The 14,593-nt window shown below is 50.7% G+C and overlaps 8 protein-coding genes across 8 annotated transcripts; 6 read left to right on the top strand and 2 right to left on the bottom strand.

The window, feature by feature from the left end:
- Positions 1-351: 351 nt before the first annotated feature.
- VE01_07101 (uncharacterized protein) lies at positions 352-1,722 on the top strand (the record flags this gene model as incomplete). The annotated part of the gene is made up of 5 exons (XM_018276537.2): positions 352-474; positions 539-621; positions 673-926; positions 979-1,665; positions 1,716-1,722. The coding sequence occupies exons 1-5, from the start codon at positions 420-422 to the stop codon at positions 1,720-1,722; spliced, it is 1,086 nt and encodes a 361-aa protein (XP_018127743.1). The 5' UTR covers positions 352-419.
- A 639-nt stretch (positions 1,723-2,361) lies between these two features.
- On the top strand, positions 2,362-3,637 carry VE01_07100 (uncharacterized protein). Its single transcript, XM_018276536.2, has 2 exons — positions 2,362-2,543; positions 2,636-3,637. Exons 1-2 carry the CDS (start codon positions 2,492-2,494, stop codon positions 3,370-3,372), a joined length of 789 nt encoding a protein of 262 aa, XP_018127744.1. The 5' UTR covers positions 2,362-2,491; the 3' UTR covers positions 3,373-3,637.
- A 141-nt stretch (positions 3,638-3,778) lies between these two features.
- Positions 3,779-5,002, top strand: VE01_07099 (uncharacterized protein). The gene is made up of 2 exons (XM_018276535.2): positions 3,779-3,836; positions 3,887-5,002. Exons 1-2 carry the CDS (start codon positions 3,831-3,833, stop codon positions 4,853-4,855), a joined length of 975 nt encoding a protein of 324 aa, XP_018127767.1. The 5' UTR covers positions 3,779-3,830; the 3' UTR covers positions 4,856-5,002.
- A 1-nt stretch (position 5,003) lies between these two features.
- On the bottom strand, positions 5,004-8,298 carry VE01_07098 (uncharacterized protein). The gene is made up of 4 exons (XM_018276534.2): positions 6,590-8,298; positions 6,263-6,529; positions 5,623-6,206; positions 5,004-5,562 (listed from the first exon to the last, which is right to left on the bottom strand). The coding sequence occupies exons 1-3, from the start codon at positions 7,468-7,470 to the stop codon at positions 5,651-5,653; spliced, it is 1,704 nt and encodes a 567-aa protein (XP_018127768.2). The 5' UTR covers positions 7,471-8,298; the 3' UTR covers positions 5,004-5,562; positions 5,623-5,650.
- Positions 8,299-9,408: 1,110 nt separating this feature from the next.
- VE01_07097 (uncharacterized protein) lies at positions 9,409-10,868 on the top strand. The gene is made up of 3 exons (XM_018276533.2): positions 9,409-9,704; positions 9,761-9,913; positions 9,985-10,868. Exons 1-3 carry the CDS (start codon positions 9,546-9,548, stop codon positions 10,609-10,611), a joined length of 939 nt encoding a protein of 312 aa, XP_018127763.1. The 5' UTR covers positions 9,409-9,545; the 3' UTR covers positions 10,612-10,868.
- Positions 10,869-10,909: 41 nt separating this feature from the next.
- On the top strand, positions 10,910-12,095 carry VE01_07096 (uncharacterized protein). Its single transcript, XM_018276532.2, has one exon. It carries the CDS (start codon positions 11,081-11,083, stop codon positions 12,017-12,019), a length of 939 nt encoding a protein of 312 aa, XP_018127764.1. The 5' UTR covers positions 10,910-11,080; the 3' UTR covers positions 12,020-12,095.
- A 389-nt stretch (positions 12,096-12,484) lies between these two features.
- PHB1 (prohibitin-1) lies at positions 12,485-13,486 on the bottom strand. Its single transcript, XM_018276531.2, has 2 exons — positions 13,110-13,486; positions 12,485-13,056 (listed from the first exon to the last, which is right to left on the bottom strand). Exons 1-2 carry the CDS (start codon positions 13,428-13,430, stop codon positions 12,544-12,546), a joined length of 834 nt encoding a protein of 277 aa, XP_018127765.1. The 5' UTR covers positions 13,431-13,486; the 3' UTR covers positions 12,485-12,543.
- Positions 13,487-13,626: 140 nt separating this feature from the next.
- Positions 13,627-14,509, top strand: QCR8 (ubiquinol--cytochrome-c reductase subunit 8). Its single transcript, XM_018276530.2, has 4 exons — positions 13,627-13,730; positions 13,878-13,903; positions 14,073-14,250; positions 14,300-14,509. Exons 1-4 carry the CDS (start codon positions 13,672-13,674, stop codon positions 14,352-14,354), a joined length of 318 nt encoding a protein of 105 aa, XP_018127766.1. The 5' UTR covers positions 13,627-13,671; the 3' UTR covers positions 14,355-14,509.
- Positions 14,510-14,593: the final 84 nt, after the last annotated feature.

Genomic DNA, 14,593 nt, shown 5'->3' with positions numbered 1-14,593 from the left:
GCTCCTAAGAGCATAAGTCTCTATAGATAGAGGCTATCTGGTGAGTATTAATTCTTTTATACCAGGTGCTATTGAGCTTGGTTATCGAGATCTATATTGCTTGATGTTCGACACCTGATGTGGGTGTTACACACGACGCGCAATCTCGTCGGACACCGGCCCCAATGATATCGGACATCGCCCCTCCCTACAACAATTACAACGGGATTATGAGTACGATGTCCGCAACACCCCACGCAGTTCGATTAGTTGCAGCTGACCTGCCTGCAAAGGCAATGGACGACCTTCTATATATCCTATATCAATCGTGCCATTTCTAGGTTATCGCGAGAAATGATAATCCGAGTCCTCCTGGGAGAACGATATCATAATACTACTAGCGACTATCTGAATCAGTAGAAATCTAATCTTTCGCAATTATGGCAGAGGCAAAGATCGTCGATGTCCCCAAGACGTACAAAGCTGCCGTTTATGGTTAGTAATGGGTCGCGGAGCGAATATCATAACCCACGCATTTGGTTTATTAACAATCCAATAGACAAACCAGGAAGTATCAGTACGCAAATTGTTGAACTTCCAATCCTCGAGCCTGGCCATGGCGAGGTTCTTGTGCGTCTAACGGTAAGATATACCTTTCGAGTTCCTAGAGTCACACGCTCAAATATATCGCAGCACTCGGGAGTATGTGGCAGTGATCTGAGCATCATGACGAATGCATGGACTACGTTACCATTTCCTACCGCAGCTGGTCAAATTGGGGGTCACGAAGGTGTTGGTATAGTAGAGAAACTTGGTGTTGGTGCAGATGCCAGAAGCGTGAAGGTCGGTGATCGTGTTGGCATCAAGTGGGCTACAGCAGTGTGTGGAACCTGTGACCGATGCCGAAGAGGCTTTGATGGTCACTGCACACTACGCAAGATCTCTGGGTAATATCATCCAGCTCTTGAGTTCTGAACGTGCTAACTTCAGGCTGACTAGCTACTACACGCCCGGCACTTTTGCTGAGTACGTCCTTAGCCCAGCTAACTACGTGACTCCCATTCCAGAGAAACTTGCCAGCGCAGACGCAGCACCAATGCTTTGCGCCGGGTTGACAACCTATTCGGCTCTGCGGAAATGCAATGCCAGAAGCGGTGAATGGGTCGTGATTTCTGGCGCCGGTGGGGTGTTGGGCCATCTCGCCGTTCAGATCGCAGCACACGCCATGGCATATCGAGTGATTGGAATCGACCATGGGTCAAAGGAAGCATTCGTCAGAGAGTGCGGCGCTGAAGTGTTTCTTGACATGACAAATTTCAGCGACGAGGATATCGCCAAGGAAGTCAAACGAGTGACAGGCGGTCTCGGCGCCTCAGCCGTGATTTTGTGCGCAGGTAGTAACAAAGCGTACAGCCAGGCTCTCCCGATGCTGTCTTTTGGCGGGGTTATGGTTTGTGTTGGTATGCCGGAAGGGCAACCCCTGCCGATATCGAATGCGTGCCCAGGAATAATTGCAGCGGCGAATGCACACATTATCGGGTCAACGATTGGATCTCAGAGGGAGGCCATCGAGATCCTAGACTTTGCGGCGAGAGGGATTGTGAAGACGCGGGTTCGAGTGGAAAAGATTGACAAGCTAGAGGAGGTGTTTAGGCAGATGCATGATAGGACTTTGGAGGGAAGAATGTAAGTGTTTCCTTCTAGTCTGTGATACATAAGCTAATTTTATATCAGAGTCATTGATTTGACGTAGGTTATTCTGAGACAGGATCAATATAAATGCATCGTGTAGATCAAGTCTTTGTGACCGTGATATAATTTTTATATTCAAACTTGTGATATCCTCCTCCCGGCCCTTTACCATGACTCCTATTTTTCTCCGGCCCTTTTCTTTCCCCGGGAAGCCCTGATACTTTGGAGAACGATCGTATGATGGCACAGGAGAGATGGAGCTCTGGATAATTCTCTGGTACTCCGAAATGCTCTGTAGCGTCCTAGCGCTCCAGAGCGTGCTCTGGGGACGCTCCGGAGACCAAGAGCACAGGAGCCTGCTCTTATGCAGGCTCGAACGGAAGTATGCCCCCGGGGGGGAAAGCACGCTCTGAAGTGCGGTGGAGGTCCAGAGTACGAGTGATGCCCAATTATATTGAGTCTACTGTCGTATGTGTTAGTTACTCGCATATTGTAATATAAGATCCCCATTAATACGACGTTATCAGGAACAGCCGCCTAGTCCAGACCGAGCGCTGGTGGCGAACTGATTTGCCACTAGGACCTGAGATTAGCGAGGCACAAACCCTGCATTACTCGCGCCAAGCCAACCAATTACCATAGTACCCCCGACTAGTACAGGGAAAGAAGACCCTCCCAGGTTTGCGGAGTAAATAAGGGAATTTCGCATCCGTCCAACCTCTCACCAGCCCACCGCGTCTGTTCATCCCTGGAGATTCGTCTTCTCCGCCCTCGTTCCTTCACCCGCTGAGAATTGAAATTTCTCGACCCCCAAGTCAAAATGTCACACGCAATGGGTCCAGTTAGCCACGGCGGCTCCCTTGGAGCAAGAGGTACGTCGCAATGCGCCCAGCTCACTCCTCCCCTTGCAGAACTCCCAACGCATCCCCCGCTTTCGCGAACCCGTTATTGACTCCTTGCGCAGCTTTTAACCACTCCCGTGCCGACGATGCCGAAGTCGAATACGACCGCCTCCGCGACCTCGCGCGCGCCGAAGCCTCGAAGCGCTCCAACTGCTTTGCGCGCTCCAAGGACGCCTACTCTGCCGGTGATGGCGCTGCCGCCAAGCAGCTCTCCGAGGAGGGCAAAGCGCACGCCGCCAAGATGGCCGCCTACAACAAGCAAGCCTCCGAGTTCATCTTCCGTGAGAACAACGCCGATGGCAAGGTCCCCGCTGATACGATTGATCTGCACGGACAGTTCGTCGAAGAGGCGGAGGATATTGTGGAGGAGAGGATTAAGTACGCGAGGAGTACGGGACAGACGCATCTCCATGTGATTGTGGGGAAGGGAAATCATTCCCCGGGGCATATCCAGAAGATTAAGCCGAGGGTCGAGAAGGTGTGCCAGGAGTTGGGGTTGCAGTATAATACCGAACCCAATGAGGGCGTGTTGTATGTCAACCTCCAGGGTGGAGCGCCGGTCAGGCCGCCGCAGCAGCAGCCTTCGGGGGGACAGGGAGGATACCAAGGTGGACAGGGAGGGTACCAGGGTGGACAGGGGGCATACCCGGGTGGTGGGCAGCAACAGCATGGTGGACAGCAGCAAGGTGGCCAAGGACAGCAGCAACAGGGCGGCCAGGGCGAGATCGAGAAGCTGGCTCTCAAGATGCTTCCAAAGGTTCTGGCCAAGTTGGAGAAGGCATGCTGTGTTATGATGTAAATGTGGTATGGGGCTTTGTTATTCGCGGACACTGGGAGGTGATGGAGTTTGGAAGGAAGAGGATCTTTCGGTTGTATGTTTGGATATGCTTGGCTGGGAACTGGATAGGAACGTCGATCCTATGATATACCCTGTACACATCAGACGCAATTGAACGAAATATACGCACAAGGAGCAACTTTTATGTTGTTGGAGACTTGGGCTGTGGTTATGGATGGGGAAGTATTTAGCTTGAGTCGTCATAAATAAAACTGTGTTATGCATGAATACATGAGGTTTTAAACGTTGGTTGTCCATATATTTGAAATTGATAGTAGCCTTCCACTTATCTCGCTATCAAAATTTCTTATCAGCCAAGCAAACCACACAAACACCAAAAATCCACCCCTCACCCCACCAAAGATCACCACCACCACCACCATCCCAACTTCCTCACCACAGCCCCCAAAGCCTTCATAATGCCTGTATGTCCCCTCTCACCCCCTATACCTTCCCCAACTAACCCCGCCTCCAGCTAATAATCATAACCGGCTACCCCACCGCCGGCAAAACCCACCGCGCCACCCAACTCGCCTCCTACTTCTCCTCCCTCCCCAATCCCCCCCGCATCCACCACATCACCGACACCTCCCTCGCCATCCCACACACAGTCTACGACCTCTCCTCCGCCGGCGCACACGAGCGCTCCGCCAACGCCTCTGAAAAAGATGCTCGCGCCCGTGTGTATGCGGAGGTGAAACGTCATCTCAGTCCCAACGACCTTGTGATCTGCGACGCGGCTGGTGGGAACTACATTAAGGGATGGAGATACCAGTTATTCTGCGAAGCGAAAGCGTTGCGCACGCCGTGCTGTGTGGTGCATGTGGGCACACCGGTGGAGACTGCGAGGGGTGTGAATGAGGCGCGGCTTGCGGCGCGAGAACGAGGGGAGGAAGGAGCGGGGGAACCGTATGAGAAGGAGACGTGGGATAATCTGGTGTTTAGGTATGAAGAGCCTAATGGGATGGTGAGGTGGGATAGTCCTCTTTTCACAGTTGGCTGGGAGGATGCAGAGATTGATTTCGAGGCGATTAAGGAGGCTGTTTTGGGAGGAGGGGTGGTGAGACCTAATGCTGCGACAATAGCGACGAAGCATGTGGAGGAGGGGTATTTGTATAAGCTTGATCGCGAGACCCAGGCGGTTGTGAGTAAAATTTTAGAGTGGGTAAAGGATCATGAGGGGGAGGAAGGGGGGGTGATTGATATGGAGGAGGAGGCGCAGAGGAAGGCGAGATTGGCGGGAAAGAAGGGACGAAGGGATGACGATGAGGCCGAGGAGAGGGGGGGGTTGGATTTGGCGCTTCCGCAGGTTAAGCTGGGTGTGCCGGTGCTGCAGAGGTTGAGGAGACAGTATATTCAACTGCAACGGCTTGAACCCAGCGGCGCGGGAAGAGTCAGAGAGGGGTTTATTGGATTTTTGAATGCGGCTTTTGAGGAGATGTAAGAGCGATGGAGGATTTAAAAGGTGCCATGGGTTGGATAAAGGATCAATTATGGGATAGAAAGAGATACCCGAGGCGTTTAGATGTGTTGTAGGTTGGCGAATATAATCAACTTACCCTTTGAAGCTATTCATCGCTGGCATTGGCACACACACCCACTGAACGTTGAACCATGCTGTAAAAACACACGCATAGTTATGCAATCTATCTAAAAATATCAAAACAAATACAAAAACATCTTTCCAAATTTCAGCTCCGTCCATCTCATCCATCCTCCATGTCCCTCCAACCCAGCTAACTATATAAGCAACAGACGGCTTTTAAGTCACGAGCACCTCTCCACGAATCGGCTCCGCGCTCTGTCGTATTCTGGTTCCTCTTTCATCCTTGGGCATACTCTATAATCCTGACAATGCAGTAAAAAAGTAGATCCTCGTGGCTGATATCCTAATGCTCCTTGTCCGGGTCTATTGTCCTCCCACGAGCAGACTGGTACTGACTCGTGGGATTTAGGTTTTCTTTCCATGGCTGTACCGTGTATTCCTGGGCATCCAATGGTCTTGTAGGTTTAGAACTGTTCTGTGCATGACTGGTAACATGACTGTAGATAGAATAGGGAACAAGGCAGATCATCTCCTGGCTGGCAATATCCATGCAAGGTCAAGAAAATCCTGCGGTCTGGCTCCGCTATTCACTGTAGTCTTTTGGTCTGTTGAACGAAACATGGGTTAGAGAATGAACCGCGTCGAGCATAAGGTTATAAACATACCATTTCGTGCATCCTGGGTATTTGTTGTTCAACCTGTGGGGCTGTTGGTCCTGGCGAGCTTCTGAGAAGTGGCTGCCATCTCCTTGAGGTAAGTATTGGCTCGGCGGAGCTTAGCTAATGCCTCCGGATCACTTGGGTCATTGAGAAGTTCCATGGCAGACATGAGTTGGCGACGGTGCTCACGGAACTGGTCCTCCGGACTGGGCTCATTGTTCACTGGTTGTGGCGCTGGGATATCCTTGGGAGGGGAACTGGCAGAATTCTTCTTCCTCATCTTACCATCAACAGAGCTGGTCTTACGCTTGCGCGGCAGTCTGGTGGGTTGGTCCGAGTCAGTTGGCTCAGGTACAGTATTGTGTACTCTCTTCATGTGGTCACGAAGGTTCCAATGACGAGGGAATCCATTTCCGAGGATGGCTCGGTCACAGTTCTCTGCGGTGCAGAGGAATGGTTTTTCGCCGTGTCCGTGCATGGCATGGGCCTCGCGCTCATGGCGAAGAAGGCAGGCGGTTGACGAAAAGCGTGTTTCTCCACAGGATTGGACCTTGCACCGGTAGGGCTTCAAGTGGGAATCGACACATTTGCTACGATAGTGGTATTAGTATAGAACATGCATAGGAGCGGTAAAATAAAGTCGTACTCGTAGTTGCACTTGAGCTTTTCGGGCTTGTGGTTGCAAGGAGGGTTCATGGATTCCCATGGGCAGTGGTATAATCTATCCGGGCCGAGGACGGCAGAGTGGTAATATGGGTGATCCCGGGCAACATTGTCCATTTCGGAAGTTTCGCCATTGCGGCGACCTCGGTCACTGAAGCGATCCTCGAGAAATTCCAAGGGTTCGGCGCCAAATTTGGGGTAGGAATCCTCGTCAATCCTGTTGTTGGGCACCATGGATTTCCTGGAGCTCCTAATGGCGGGTATTGTGTTAAGATGTGAACGCAAGGCACAGGGCAAGGGGTGAACGAACCTGGGAGACTGGCCATTAAAGGCTGGCAGGGCATCGAGTGCGCTGCTTCTCCTGGACATTGGAATTGACAGGCCAGAAATTGAATATGTGGGCGATGAGACCTTTGGGCCGGTATGGTCACCAGACATCCAGGAAAACTCCGGGTTATAATCTCCAGTGTGGGCTCCGGAAGTAACCACGGAATGTGGCATAATCTCTGATCCTGTGGTATAGATGCTCTCGTCCGTTCCCATGGCAAATATGTGCGAAGGAGATCCATTGGCAATGGGGACCATATGGCTTGGCGACCGGTGATCACCATTACTCAGGCCGGTATGAAAGGCTCCGGTTCTGGTTTCCTCTTCGTCCAGAAACTGTAACTCACTGAATTCATTTTTCACAAAGTTTGTGTTGTCTGTATAAAGACCAGTATCAGATAGACTCGAAGAGCAATCAAGAGTGTCCAAGTGGTCTGAGGATACAGAGTAGGAGGAATCCAATGTGCCGGGATGGTCACTTCCGGAAGTAAGGTCTGTGTTAGATACCATGGTCTCCAAGGAAGTTTTTGAATATAGCGGCGCCATCTCGTCCATGGTATAAGGGGGGGTAGTCTGGTTCCACTGGTGCGAAATGTTGCCATAGAAAGGGCTGTCATCTAATCCTGGAGGGGTTCCATTTTGGGACGTACGGCTCCTTACACCAGATTGGGGATTCTGGTGGTATCCTTTGGGTGCGTGGAAGTTCTGTGGGCCTCCAACTGTCTGGGGTAACCATAACGGTTCACTGTATTGATCCCTCAACGGAACGTCCATATACCTGGCCGATCCGTCGTCGGTGTGATCTTGCAGTCTGTGTCTGGCCATCATATCAGGCAAAAATGAAGTCGCAACAAGAGTAGTCATGTCCTATGGTGCGAGTTATGGGTCGACCTCCGGATTGTTTGGTGCTGGGTATCCCTGGCTGTAGTCACAAAGAACAAAATGGAATTCCAGGTGGTTAGAAGAGTGGTAGATGTTGTCCGTGGTATGTAAGACTCCGGCTAAGTGTGGTGATGTCCAGATGGGAATAATCGGTACAAAGGCCAAGTGGGTATAGTATAGAATGGATGAATACTATCCAAATGGTGGGAATGCTGTGAGGTTTTCGTAGGAAAAGGACGGAGGGGGAAGAAAATGGGAAGTGCGCGACTTATGGGATGTGGGAAGGAATCTTTCGCTTGTGAACTCGGCGTAATGTGAGACAAGGTGGACGTGCGCTTTAATGAAGTGTGGGAGTGCGTTGTCCAACTTGCCGCAGGGTCCCCAAACTCTCACCTCACTCGCTCGAATTAGCCACGAATCAGGCAGGCTAAGCGGGAGCTCATTCGTTTCCCTAAATGTGACTGCGAGATGAACTGCATGAGGAACATACAGATGTCCATTCAGAATGCAGATGTGCTGGTTTCAGCGCGGTCGATATTCTGCGGCCAGTGAAGTTCGGCGACTTGAGGACAGGCTACTGCTGGCATTGCATGGAGCTGGTCAGCCATTAGTGCCGCACATCAGCCAACCAGTTTGAAATGGCAGGTGCAAGGCGGTCTTCTCTGGTCAATCACACTCGACGCCAACCCGCTACTGGACTGGGAAAATGCCGCGGACATTTGTGGCAGAGTGCTATCTCTCGCATATGGTTTGATTATTGCTTGGAAATGACCATATTACGCATATATCGAGACTTTGATATACCAATATGCGCCCGTAAACGTGCCTTGGAAATGTTTCGTTTCGGTGGAACAAAGACAAAAACCCAGGAAAGGGAATCCTTCCGAAATGATGGGTTCTCCCGTCCGCCCGCTCTCCCGCGGTGATCCGTTCCGCGCGGATCCGTGATTCGTAGGGGACAAGTAGTTTTAGTGGGACTGAACCCTGGTGAAGGGTACAAGTGCAACAAGATGCAGAGTTGACTTCCCGTTTTGTGCTCCACTCGTGCTCCGCTCGCTGCCAACCACAAGGAAAATGAAAAGGCGGTCTGAGGGAGTGAAACCAGTGACGGCAGCGATATCAGCGAAACAATTACAATTGTTCCCACAACTTCACACCAGCCGGAGACCTGTCGCCAATAGAAACAATATGAGGCGTTACCATGTCTGATCGCCTCTTGTCAGCAATAATACTTCGCAAAAGGCTGCCACGGTTCGGTCGAGTGGCCACCACCCCCTCTTTTCTCACACCTTGATTGAAAGCAATTGGCCGCGGTTGATGCGGCCCGTGTCAAAATGTGCTTCAAAGGGCTTTCACCAACCTCCAATGGAAAGGGACTTTTTCAGCTCGTGGGTTGAATGGGTGTCTTGCACACGTCGACAGAGTTCCATATTGATCCATCCGCATGAGCAGGCATCTTGGTAACTCTACTCAAACTTGTATTTTGGTGATTGAACCGGCGGTTGTCACCATGTTGGCGTCTGCAGGTAGGTGGGGGAGATGAAGAAACCATCCGACTGGACAGGGCTTGGCGTGAATGCGTCGTGTGCTCCAGCTTTCGAGCTTTCGCCTTTCTTTCGTGACGGCTCAGCACTTTCCACGAGGACAGTCAGGTGGATTAAGTTCTTGAGCCTCGTCGCATGCACCTTAGTCACTGGGCTCAACAATGCCTTCAAGAGGGCTCATCGTGCGTTGTCGAGTCTTGCTGGTACTGTTTGTAATGAGGCAGGAGTGCTATGACGGTGATAATGATAATACTATAGCTAATCCTAGCTGTTATAACCCACTTGTATGTTCACCACGAGTCAGTAGGGTAAGGCAAAGTACGGCAGTTAATGGGGGAGGGGAATGGGGCCGGGAGCTTGTGGTAGCATGCTTCGCGGATGATAACTCACGTGACCAGTCCTAGGCATCTTGAGCCACAAGCACTTCAGCCACAACTCCAAATAAGCCACATATGATGACAGCATAACCACCATGTCGACAACGCCTGTAGTTCCTGAGAAGAGATAAACAGTATGGCGCGGCTTTCCACCCCAGGAGCAAGGGCTCCCGATCATACATCCTTAAACTTAACCCGTCTAATATTGCGGCTTCAAAATACTCTACTGGAACCGGATGCGGAAACGTCACGTCGCTTGCGAGCCTCGGGGTTTGAACGGCGCAAGGTGGAAGCTGTAAGTTGCCGCGGCGGTAGAGTACTTCTTGGACACGTTAATGATATGTTGTATAGAATCTAGAATATGCTAAGACGTTGCTGCTGCGCCTGGGCCAGGAAAGCCCTAATGTAAAACCGCAACCATACAAGCAAGATGCGCAGAGCGATCTTCAGGCGAAAAAACAGCAGTTGGATGCACTCGATGCAAGGCTACATGAGCTGAACGCAGTATGATGCCCCGTTCACCCCCCTAACCCTTCTATATTGTCCAAAACTAGGCTAATATTTGATGCGTCTAGGCTGGCGAAGAGTACGACGACAATGCTTCCTCTGAGGGAGAAGATCTCCTGGGCGAGGACACCCCATCCGAATCCATAGGCGACAGCCATACACCTGCAGCCGGCGATACGACTGATGACGATGATGCCGATTACCAACAGATTCTCTCAGAGCGCCGAGCTGCTGCCCAAGCATCCCAAACCGAATCTCAACCGAAGAACGCCCGCGACGAACTATTCCCCTCAGCTCTCCGCGCGCGGCATGGGGAAGCCACTACTGGCGTCGATACTGCGCAAGCTACCTCCTCCTCAACCTCCGCCCCAATCACAGAATCCCTCATGAAGCACCACCGCGCTGAGCAAGAAGAGCTCACGACCTCCCTCTTATCCATGGCGCAGGCGTTAAAGGCTTCGTCACAATCGTTTTCCCAAACCTTGGAATCGGAGAAAGAGACGGTAGATCGAGCAGGCGAGGGATTGGACAGGAATGTGACTGGTCTAGAAGCTGCGAGCAAGCGCATGGGATATCTACGGCAGATGAGCGAGGGGAAGGGGTGGTGGGGACGGATGATGCTTTACGCATGGATTTTTGGGCTAATGTTTGCGGCATTCTTTATAGTTGCATTTATGCCAAAACTAAGGTTTTAGATACCCGAGTTGCGGTTATGCCCGTATCAATGATGGTTAGGCGTTCAGGGGCTAGAAATGGTAGGGTATGGTGGTTATGTAAGAGAGATGAGCTTCCTCATTTGTAGCTGTACAGTCCGCAGCTGTATAACATTTTTGGGGGCAAAGAAATGAATTAGCAAGCAACGCAACGAGTAATGACGACCACTGCTGATGCCTATTATTATGATATATGGTTCGAAACCTGGATCTAGTCTCGAAATAAATTGCTGAATAATCACGTTTCTTGATGTAACTTAGTGTCCTGCAAACACAATGTCTTATCTCCAAAGTCCGCGTTTGACGCGACGATCAAGCAAGTATTTTTTATTTCACACGAGCTCCATAATTGCCATTGTTGCTATAAGTAAGTTACATTCTCTCAATATCTTCAGGTTCAACCGTCAGGCTTTATCCAGCCCATCTCAGCCCTCATTTGGCCCATCCCGCCATGTCTTCCATCTTGGTCCTTGGTGCTGGCGAACTGGGCACAGAAGTCTTAAAGAGCCTCGCCGCCCACCCATCCAGCAAGGATACACAAATCAACGTCCTTTTGCGACCCTCCACTATCAACTCCACCGATCCAAGCAAAGCCGCCGATGTCGCGGCCATCCAAGCCCTAGGAATCACCCTAGTTCCAGGCGACATCGTTCAATCCTCGCCCGCCGAGCTAGCCCAACTCTTTGCCCCCTATCACACCGTCATCTCTTGCACCGGCTTCATCGCCGGACCAGGGACGCAGATGAAGATAGCCCAGGCCGCTCTAGAGGGAGGCGTGAAGCTCTTCTTCCCATGGCAATTTGGCGTCGACTATGACGTCCTTGGTCGTGGCTCAGCTCAGGATCTATTCGATGAGCAGCTTGATGTGAGAGATTTGCTGCGCGGACAGAGCGCTACAGAATGGGTTATTGTTAGCACGGGGATGTTTACCAACTTCCTCTTTGAGCCGAGCTTTGGAGTTGTTGTGTTCAATGGCGAGCGTGGAGAGGGGACGATTGTTAGGTGTTTGGGGAGTTGGGAGAATAAGGTTACTGTCACGACGGCACAGGATATTGGGATCCTGACTGCGGAGATTGTGTTTGCAGAGCCGAGGATTGCGAATCAAGTTGTCTATACGGCGGGGGAGACGATTAGCTATGGCCGGCTTGCAAATGTGGTTGAGAATATTGTGGGGAAGCCGGTGAAGAGGGAGGAGTGGCCTGTTGAGTTTATGGAAGGAGAGTTGAAGAAGGACCCGGAGAATGTGTTGTGGAAATATAGGGTCGTGTTTGGAAAGGGGAAGGGTATGAGTTGGAATGAGGGGCAGACGTTTAATATGCAGAAGAGGATCCAGACGTCCGATGTTGAAGAGTGGGCGAGGGATATGGTGAATAAGAAACTCTGGAAGTAGAAAGGTTGGCTTGAGCCATTAGAAATGCAAGAGGATTGAATAATGTCTATGGAGGTGCGAACGGATTGATTGAAAGAGCCGATATATTATTCTGTAATGAAATTTATATATTTTAATTTTTGTTATATAAATTACCGCCATGGCAATATCAATTTCGTACAATATAAAACAGAATCCAGAACGTTATATGCTCACATATATATCTATCACAGTTTATGATCATAGCCCAATATCTTTGGATCAAGTCATGAAATCCCCCATTGTAGGCCCTATCTCGATGGAACCCCCCGTTGAAGACCAAGCCGCAATGGCTCCGTATCAAGGCACTGGGAGTCTAACTGAAGGCTAGGGCTCAAAATACATTGGAATACCTCACCGAAGACGTATCCCCAATATATTTCCGCAGTTTCATAGAAACTACACAATTACGCGTATGCCAGATATATGGACGGTTGTTAGAAGACCCAGGGGAGATGCTATACATTTTACTATACTACTATTACACTTAGTTCTGTCAACACTGTTTATCTCAAGCCCAGCAAAAACTTGCCGCCATCCTTGCCCTCTGCGCCACCTCCTGGTAGGTATGTGACATTGGGGTTGCCCGCCAAAGTCTGTGCAATCTCCCTGCTGGCCTCAATCCTTCTGATCATAATGAGACCATCTCCTGCCTTCGCCACGGCCCTTGAAATAGTATCGGCAGACTCGGCTTCTCCCTCAGCACGGATAACGTTTGCTTGTCTCTCCTGCTCGGCCTTCTCGACGATGAATCGTGCCCTCTCAGCATCTTGCTGGGCGATCTGCTTCTGCTCGACGGCGCGGGTGAACTCCTTTCCGAAGGTCATGTGCGTGATGGAAACGTCCTCAAGAGCAATGTTGAACTCTTGGGCACGCTTGAGGAGGTCGCTGCGGATGCGGTTGGAGACGGCCTCACGCTGGGTGATGAGCTCTGCGGCGTCGAATTGGGCGACGATGGATTTGAGGACTTCGTTTCCGATGGATGGGAGGACACGCTCATCGTAATCTTGTCCAAGGTTCTGTAGCAAGTTAGATATCATCCCATACGCGTCATGCTGGAGTCTCATCATACCTGGTAAATCTTGGGCAGCTGCTTAACATCTGGTCTGCTGAGCACTCTCAGTGTCAAGCTGACCATCTGCAAATCCTTGGATCCGGTTGTCGTCGAGATGTTTCGTGGCTTCGTTCGCACATCGTAGAGAATGGCCTTTTGTAACCATGGAATCAAGAAGTGTGTTCCCTCACTGATAACATCCTCCTTTACACCAGCCAGTCTGTCGAAGATGACGGCTCTGCTTCCACCCTTAACATCGTATATCGAGGCCTGGGCAAAAGAAACTCCCACAGCCAGAGGGATGGCAAGCTTATACAGGGTGTTGAGTGCTTGCGCCATCTTGAAGTATTATTCGGATAGGTCGTGGGAAGTGGTAGTTGAACGCGTCCAGTATGTCTTCGGAGCTACACTTTTGAGGTTGATCGTACTGGCATTGCTCGTTACAATTTCGATGGGTCGCGCTAGTCCATTTTGGGCTGCGGCTTGGCGCGCCTCACAAGCGGTCGCAAGATCTTGAACGCTCATCCATCCGAGAGCCGATGACCAAACTTCTTCAAGCCACTCCAACACATCATTCACTATGCGCCCAACTCAAGCTCTTTTCGGCGGCGGCGGCCCTGAGGTCGGAAAGTACGGAAGGTAAGCATTGGCCCTTATCCCCATCAATTCAGGACAGGAGGGGTGGTGGCTCTGGTGGCTCTGGATTGACCAGTAGTCCTGCCTGACTTGCACCTTTGATACGCAGTGGTTAAGATGACTTCGTATGCTAATAAATATCTCTTGCAGGTACATCGGTGATTGGGGCAACTTCGGTATGGGACACTCTATCACTCAATGATCTCGAGATGTGGAAATGGCGACGTCGGGGCATATCGGGATGCACCACAACGAGCTCGAGATATATACAACTTCGGCATTGGGAGAATAACGGCCGCGCAAGGAGGAGTAATAGACTAGGTGGCTAATACAGCGTTTTCTTAGGTACCCCAAAGCAAAAGGGAATCGTCTACTACGGCCTGAGCGCTAACGCTCAGCGTCCTCTTGCCGGAGCTCTCCACGCCGCTTTCTTCAACACCTGGAGGCGATTCAGCGCCCAGGTCCTTTACGTCGCACCTCCATTCATTGTCGCATACCTTGCTATGGACTGGGCTATCCAGAGGTAGGAAGATCGACCTTCATATCCGTGACTATAACTAAGTGTTGAACAGGAACCACTACCTGAACTCGAAGCCAGGGCGTGCTGAGCATGGTGAGGAGGCATAAACGGTGTCTGTCCCATGAGAGAGGGGTTGTAGATTGTGCTTGGGTGTGAATATATGGGCTATATCAGGCTGGATCGTTTGAATGGTCCATATGGAGTAGCCAAAGAGCCCTCTGTATTGTATAGAAGTACGAAATAGAGCAAGTTTCAGCAGGGCCTAGTCTGAATATTCTTTTGAATGATTATTTCAAGTCACATTGTGAGAAGCGTAATTGATGTTTGGCATATGATCGAGCTATTT

This window comes from Pseudogymnoascus verrucosus (genome assembly GCF_001662655.1).
Source record: "Pseudogymnoascus verrucosus strain UAMH 10579 unplaced genomic scaffold scaffold_42, whole genome shotgun sequence".
NCBI classification, from domain to species: Eukaryota; Fungi; Ascomycota; class Leotiomycetes; order Thelebolales; family Thelebolaceae; genus Pseudogymnoascus; species Pseudogymnoascus verrucosus.
Note: the sequence above shows the minus strand (reverse complement) of the source record. Positions and strands in the feature narration are given on the sequence as shown.

Excerpts from the sequence above, each read along its gene's own strand:
- VE01_07098 (XM_018276534.2), bottom strand. The coding sequence starts at position 7,470 with ATGACTACTCTTGTTGCGACTTCATTTTTGCCTGATATGATGGCCAGA. Across the intron at positions 6,530-6,589 it reads TTTAATGGCCAGTCTCCCAG|GAGCTCCAGGAAATCCATGG; the intron begins GTTCGTTCACCC and ends ACCCGCCATTAG. Across the intron at positions 6,207-6,262 it reads AAGCTCAAGTGCAACTACGA|CAAATGTGTCGATTCCCACT; the intron begins GTACGACTTTAT and ends CCACTATCGTAG.
- VE01_07096 (XM_018276532.2), top strand. The coding sequence starts at position 11,081 with ATGTCTTCCATCTTGGTCCTTGGTGCTGGCGAACTGGGCACAGAAGTC.
- PHB1 (XM_018276531.2), bottom strand. The coding sequence starts at position 13,430 with ATGGCGCAAGCACTCAACACCCTGTATAAGCTTGCCATCCCTCTGGCT. Across the intron at positions 13,057-13,109 it reads AGCTGCCCAAGATTTACCAG|AACCTTGGACAAGATTACGA; the intron begins GTATGATGAGAC and ends AACTTGCTACAG.
- VE01_07100 (XM_018276536.2), top strand. The coding sequence starts at position 2,492 with ATGTCACACGCAATGGGTCCAGTTAGCCACGGCGGCTCCCTTGGAGCA. Across the intron at positions 2,544-2,635 it reads CGGCTCCCTTGGAGCAAGAG|CTTTTAACCACTCCCGTGCC; the intron begins GTACGTCGCAAT and ends CTCCTTGCGCAG.
- QCR8 (XM_018276530.2), top strand. The coding sequence starts at position 13,672 with ATGCGCCCAACTCAAGCTCTTTTCGGCGGCGGCGGCCCTGAGGTCGGA. Across the intron at positions 13,731-13,877 it reads GAGGTCGGAAAGTACGGAAG|GTACATCGGTGATTGGGGCA; the intron begins GTAAGCATTGGC and ends TATCTCTTGCAG. Across the intron at positions 14,251-14,299 it reads ATGGACTGGGCTATCCAGAG|GAACCACTACCTGAACTCGA; the intron begins GTAGGAAGATCG and ends AGTGTTGAACAG.
- VE01_07097 (XM_018276533.2), top strand. The coding sequence starts at position 9,546 with ATGGCGCGGCTTTCCACCCCAGGAGCAAGGGCTCCCGATCATACATCC. Across the intron at positions 9,705-9,760 it reads AACGGCGCAAGGTGGAAGCT|AATCTAGAATATGCTAAGAC; the intron begins GTAAGTTGCCGC and ends TATGTTGTATAG. Across the intron at positions 9,914-9,984 it reads GGCTACATGAGCTGAACGCA|GCTGGCGAAGAGTACGACGA; the intron begins GTATGATGCCCC and ends TGATGCGTCTAG.